Below are 6,209 nucleotides of genomic sequence, written 5' to 3'. Positions count from 1 at the left end.
AGCATCAGCCTCCACTACAAACGCCGTATCAAAATTCGGCAAAGCAAGAACAGGAGCAGACGCCATAGCTTGTTTCAACCCTTCAAAAGCGGTCTGAGCCTCCTGACTCCAAAGAAATTGATCCTTCTTAGAAGCTCTGTAAGTGGTCGAGCTAACGAGCCATAACCGCGGACAAACCTGCGATAATAGCCAGTCAGGCCAAGAAAACCACAAAGCTCCTTGACTGTCTTGGGAACTGGCCATTGAGACATAGTTGCCGTCTTAGCAGGGTCAGTAGACACGCCCTCAGAGTTGATAATATGTCCCAGGTAATCAATTTGTCTTTGAGCAAATAAGCACTTCTTCTTGTTGGCAAATAACCGGTGTTCAGCAAACAATTTCATCACCACCACAAGATGTTCCAAATTCTCCTGCATGTTAGCGCTATAGACCAAAATATCATCAACGAAAACTAAGATGAACTTTCGAAGGTAAGGTCTGAAGATAGAATTCATTAGCGCCTGGAAGGTAGCAGGGGCGTTAGTGAGACCAAACGGCATCACCAAGAACTCATAATGGCCATCGTGAGTGCAGAAAGCCGTCTTGTTGACATCCTCTGCTTTCATACGAATCTGATGGTAACCCGCACACAGATCGAGTTTGGAAAACACTTGAGCGCCGTTCAACTCATCTAACAGCTGATCTATAACTGGAATAGGAAACTTATCCATTACCGTGGCTCTGTTCAACGCCCTGTAATCGACACAGAACCACCAGCTTGAATAATTTTTTTTGACCAACAAAACAGGACTAGAGTACGGACTTTTACTCGGTTGAATGATTCCTCCAGCTAGCATTTCCTTCACCATTTTCTCCATAACCTCCTTCTGAGCATGAGGATATCTATACGGGCGTACACTTACTGCTCCCACCCCTGGTAACAAAGAAATGGCATGTTCATGACCCCGTATAGGAGGAAGACCCGAGGGAGTAGCAAATACGTGATCAAACTGATGTAAGACTGATTCTACTTCTCTAGGCCATTCCAATAAAGCTTGAACATCCCCATTATGCTCCAACAACGAGAAACCACAATCATCAAGTTCGCTAAACGGGACTGGTTTCACCGCAAAACAAGACAACTGTGTACTCGCATCTCCTACCAAACGCACTTCACGTCCTTGGTACAAGAAAGACATCTCATGAGTCTCCCAATTCATACGACAATCACCTAATGTCCGCAGCCAGTACACACCAAGAATCACATCCACCTGTCCCAAATCAAGAATGATAAAGTCTGTAGTAAAGGTGATACCCTGCACCGTGAAACTGACATCACGACACACACCCGCACCCTTGACTGTAACCCCTGTACCCAACAGAATGTCCAAATGATCATTGGGAGTGGCATTCAGTTTGAGTTTGGACGCCAAGGCAGGAGTAATAAAGTTGTGCGTAGCACCACTATCCAGCATAATCAGAGCTGCATCACGACACACTTGACCCTGCATTTTAGTGGTACGAGGAGATGAAATCCCCATGAAAAAACTGAAAGATAACTCCATACATTCGCCCACTGGTGATTCTACCACTTCACCCTCACTATCCTCCTCTTTACGGTATTCCTGCAACACTTCCACCACAAAATCATTCAAGACCGTCAGGATCTGCAACTCCTTGAGAGGACACTCATGTCCTTTAAACCATTTACCCTGACATTTGAAACAGATACCACGCCTCCGCATATCATCCAGTTCTGCACTAGAGCGATGTCTCTGAGGACGCATAGAAGCCTGGGAAGCCCCTTTCTCCAAGGTCAGTTTCTCGACAGGTTTAGTAGTCTCTGAAAAAGAGGATTTGTTTTTCCAACCCAGCAATGGCGTAGGCACAGAGACTCTAGCTGCTGGAACCAACTGCTTTTGAGTTTCCACCACCGTAGGTAACTCCTTTTGCATCACCTTCCTCAACGCACTAGACTCCATCGACAAAGCCACCGCAATCAACTCCGGTAAATCCTGCGGTTTCATCATATAAACTAACTCTTGCATCTCTGGTCGTAAACCATCAAGAAAGATACCTTCAACCTTCGTATCATCTAAACCAGAAACCTGAGCTGAGAGATCTTCAAACTTCCGTACATAATCAACCACCGAACCATCTTGTTTGATACAGAATAAGCTCTGACTCGGTCCTTTCACTCGCAGGTTACCAAAACGGAGAAGAAGACGCCTCTTAAAGTGAAACCAATCATCAAACAGAACGCGATTGATCTCCCAATTGAACCACCCTAACGCATCTCCAGCTAAATGCACAGAAACCATATCCAACTTCTCCAAATCGGAGAATCCACCGATGCGAAAATAACGTTCCATCAACGACAACCAACCGTGAATATTCGCACCATCAAACACAGGCATATCCACATTTTTAAGCAATTTCTCGCGATAATCAGGACCAAAATTACTACGGCGAGGTTCCGAAGCAATAGGCGATACCTGAGACAGATCCTCGCGAAAGAACGACTGTGCGGTGTGACTCGGACCCGGGGAATCACGATCGACGCCCAACAGAGGCAGACGAAGCAAGATCTGGTCCAACGAATGTTGCATCATACGAGTCCGCGTACGTTCTTCATGAAATTGCGAATTGAGCGTGTTAATCCAATCAAAAAGCTCCGGAATCGGATCGGAATCGTCACCCGGTGACACTTCTGACAAGATCGGAGAGAGCTTCGAATCCATTGACTTCAATTTCTCCATCAAATCGATCGGTTTTCACGACGCACCAAATGTTAAGAAGAAAACTCCGATCTCTTTATTGATAATACGAATGAGGATTACAAGAGGAACGAACACTAGCACATCACTAGCTCAATGCCAGAATCTCACACACGAGATCTTATACAAGAATCAACATAACTCTCTAAACAATGAGAGATTGTTTATATACTAATTTGAAATTCAAACCTAGATATTTTTAGTCTCTAAAAATATCTTCTTATTCCTTCAAACCGCCTAACGGCCAAATATTCAAACTTGCTCATCCTTCTCACGTGCTCTGTCTTCAGACTCTTCACACATGCGAACCTTAGAACGTCTCACATACACCTTTCTGAGCTTATCAAGTTGAGAGATACATAAAGTGAGAGAAACTATAGATAAACAGCTCAAGAATTGTGTAGATAGAAAATATAAAGTGAACTTTAAGTAGTGCCAAAGGAAAGTTATAGAAATCCAACAATTTATTTATTTTATTTTAAGCATAATGTTCTTTTCTTTTACTTCTTAGACTACTATAGATATAGTGCGATCAAGGAAATAGGTTTCCCTGAATCGTACAACAATGTTAATTAGAGTAGAGAGATCTATATTTTGAAAGTGAAGCCTTTCGCGGTCCAATGACCATCAGTTTCCCTGTAATTCTCAAATAACGTTCCTTCCCTATTGCGTTCCACCACCAATGCTGTCGCACTTGTTGTTCCAAAGCGTTGCATTCCAAGCTGAATCAAAATCAATACAAAGAGATCCTTGCACTTGTTATACCAACTTCATAATTTTTTTTTTCTTGCTATACTATGAATATACAAGAAGTGGTCTGTTTATGGTAGCACGCAAGTTTAAGGCTTTGAATGATTGGTCCATATCCTCCATACTAAACAATGCATACTAATAATTTGGTATGCTTAACTCGAGACCATAGTATGAAGCATTTTTTAAGCAGACCAAAAAAGTGCGGATGAGTACTATAAAGTTACTATACTAAGAAGTCATATGATCCAAACTATGCTTTGGTGGTGGTAGTTCGATACTAGTGCTGATTATGTAAAGAGGAGTCATATAATGTGTAATGTGCAACAGCTTAGAGATACTTTTTTTTACTAATTTGAGAGAGAGTGAAACGCAAACGTTAAAGAAAACACGATCGAGAGAGGATGAGGTGGCACATATGGCCAATATTTATTTTATGATTGTGTGATTCCTTTAATTTTATATGCATGTATGTTGCAAGATTTTTTTATTCGTTAACAATTTAACAAGATCACAAATGTCACAAAGGAGAAGGTATTGAACCGGATAAGGTTTCAACGAAGATTCGGTTCTGTTCTGTTCTGTTTTTTGTAAATTACCTTCGACAATGCAAACAACAATAAACACTATCATTAGTTACTAGCTAGTGATGATGCAAACCAAGAAGCTATATAAAGGTTGGAACAAGTTGAGTAATCTTATATTTTTAAATCTTTCAAAATTGATATTTTCATTGGTCATCCTCTCCCTCGCCGTAAATACCAAGTCCCATCCCAAAACTCCTCTCTCCTGATATAAACATCTCTACTCAATACATGACTGATCTAATAAATTAAAAGATCACCGTCCTCTGGACACGATGTCTTCTTTTAAGTAGTGCCAAAGGAAAGTTATAGAAATCCAACAATTTATTTATTTTATTTTAAGCATAATGTTCTTTTCTTTTACTTCTTAGACTACTATAGATATAGTGCGATCAAGGAAATATGTTTCCCTGAATCGTACAACAATGTTAATTAAAGAGATCTATACGCAGCATCAACAAGATTATTTATTAATTGTTGATAAATTATATTTTGAATGCTGCGATATGTTTCTTTGGAACTCTCTCTCTACTCCATGTTGAAAGGGAAGTCTTCACCGGTCCAACGACCATCAGTTTCCCTGTAAATCTCAAAGAACGTTACTTCCCCATTGCGTTCCACCGCCAATGCTGTCGCACTTGTTGTTCCAAAGCGTGGTATTCCAAGCTGAATGAAAATCAAAAGAAAGAGATTTAAGTAAATTATAACGATGGTACGTAAGGAGAATGGATCAATGAAAACGTTTAGATAAAAGTTTCGTACTTCTTCATCAGGCTTCCTTTCGAAATACACCGTTGGTTGACCTTCTTCCACAGGAGGACACATAAATCTATCAACAAATATCTGTAACCGTGTTAGTTGATCGTTTCCCCAATCACTAAAGCTGTCTATGGTGGCTTCTCCACATGGACAATATTGTGGTTTGGTAACACCAATCATCTGACTAAAATAGTTTCTCAGGCACAAATCCTGCGCAACAAAAACCAAAAAAAAGAGGGATTGAAAAAGCTACCAACAACTATACGAAACACTTGTACTTGATAAATAATTTACCCTGGTAGCATCTGTGGAATCGAGACCGCCGTCAGGAGAAAGTGTGTGCACACCAAACGGAACCGTTTTTTTCAAGACATCAGGCGCAAATATATAGGGTTTCCTAATATGAACCATTGAATTCAAAGTCATGTCAGCGACTATAAGGCTATAAGACCACCCATTGTCCTGATCATCCAGTTTGTCATGTCTATCCTTTTCACACCGTGCCACATGATCGGCAAATTTCTTTGGACTCATGTTATTCTGCAAATCAAACAAAGCACAATACCATGATCAAACCAAAAATATGTTTGAAGAACCAAAAGAAAGAAGACAAAATTGAAACAAACCTTCATGAAATCAATGGGGTACAACTCGGATCCACCGTGTTTATCAACCTTGTCTTCCAACAACGTTTTACTCATGAGAAACGCGACTCGGCCTTTTGGAGAAATAGCAAACCACGTTCCGCCATTATCTTTGCACCGACCACTCAGACTCTCACTCCGAACATCCCAAGACACCCTACTTATTTCCCTATTAAATCCATCAGACAAAACCATAAAATAAAAGTCACCAACATTGTTATAACTTATAACGTACGTCGATTCAACAAACTTAAAACTTGCCTGTTTGCCCAATTGTCTCTGTTCATCACAAGCCTCAGTTGGTTGTCACCTCCCTCTGCCCACTCGAATGCTACGACACCCATTTTTTTCCTCTTAAAGTTTTTTTTTTTTTTTTTTGGCTATTTGAATATCTTGCTCTGTGATGTTCTTTTGTAGTGATTTGTGTTGTGACTCCCTCTCTGTTTTTATAGCCAAGAGATGACCTCTGGCTCTGCTCTGCTTTTCCCTTTACGTGTTCTTCTGATCTTCTTCCAACATAACCACTCCACGCGCTTACGAGCTTCTTTATCCATTTTTGGTTATAGGTTTTAATTTTTTCTGCCACCATCTTACTCTCTTCCCCATTGAGTAACCCAGGAAACCGTGTCTCTGTGTTGCATTTTACCTTTATAGTTGTGTGAACTGAAAAAAGTGGCTTCTATTACTATTAGCATAAACTTGCTACTGTAAGTAAA

General features: G+C 40.6%; 2 protein-coding genes across 2 annotated transcripts; both read right to left on the bottom strand.

Moving 5' to 3' along the window:
* Positions 1–74: 74 nt before the first annotated feature.
* Positions 75–2,720, bottom strand: LOC104760002 (uncharacterized). The gene has a single exon (XM_010482860.2). The coding sequence runs from the start codon at positions 2,718–2,720 to the stop codon at positions 75–77; it is 2,646 nt and encodes an 881-aa protein (XP_010481162.2).
* A 1,676-nt stretch (positions 2,721–4,396) lies between these two features.
* On the bottom strand, positions 4,397–5,984 carry LOC147924866 (uncharacterized). The gene is made up of 5 exons (XM_087494064.1): positions 5,755–5,984; positions 5,476–5,662; positions 5,144–5,389; positions 4,853–5,059; positions 4,397–4,756 (listed from the first exon to the last, which is right to left on the bottom strand). The coding sequence occupies exons 1-5, from the start codon at positions 5,835–5,837 to the stop codon at positions 4,619–4,621; spliced, it is 861 nt and encodes a 286-aa protein (XP_087350190.1). The 5' UTR covers positions 5,838–5,984; the 3' UTR covers positions 4,397–4,618.
* Between the last annotated feature and the right edge of the window lie 225 nt (positions 5,985–6,209).

The sequence above is a fragment of the Camelina sativa genome, chromosome 17 (assembly GCF_030686135.1).
Source record: "Camelina sativa cultivar CO46 ecotype springtype chromosome 17, ASM3068613v1".
NCBI lineage: Eukaryota > Viridiplantae > Streptophyta > Magnoliopsida > Brassicales > Brassicaceae > Camelina > Camelina sativa.
Note: the sequence above shows the minus strand (reverse complement) of the source record. Positions and strands in the feature narration are given on the sequence as shown.

What these genes read in the sequence shown, in the direction of transcription:
- LOC104760002 (XM_010482860.2), bottom strand. Translation starts at nt 2,720, where the DNA reads ATGGATTCGAAGCTCTCTCCGATCTTGTCAGAAGTGTCACCGGGTGAC.
- LOC147924866 (XM_087494064.1), bottom strand. Translation starts at nt 5,837, where the DNA reads ATGGGTGTCGTAGCATTCGAGTGGGCAGAGGGAGGTGACAACCAACTG. An exon ending in AGAGACAATTGGGCAAACAG is followed by an intron (nt 5,663 to 5,754) that starts GCAAGTTTTAAG and finishes TGGATTTAATAG; the next exon opens with GGAAATAAGTAGGGTGTCTT. An exon ending in AAAGGAAGCCTGATGAAGAA is followed by an intron (nt 4,757 to 4,852) that starts GTACGAAACTTT and finishes ATTTTCATTCAG; the next exon opens with CTTGGAATACCACGCTTTGG.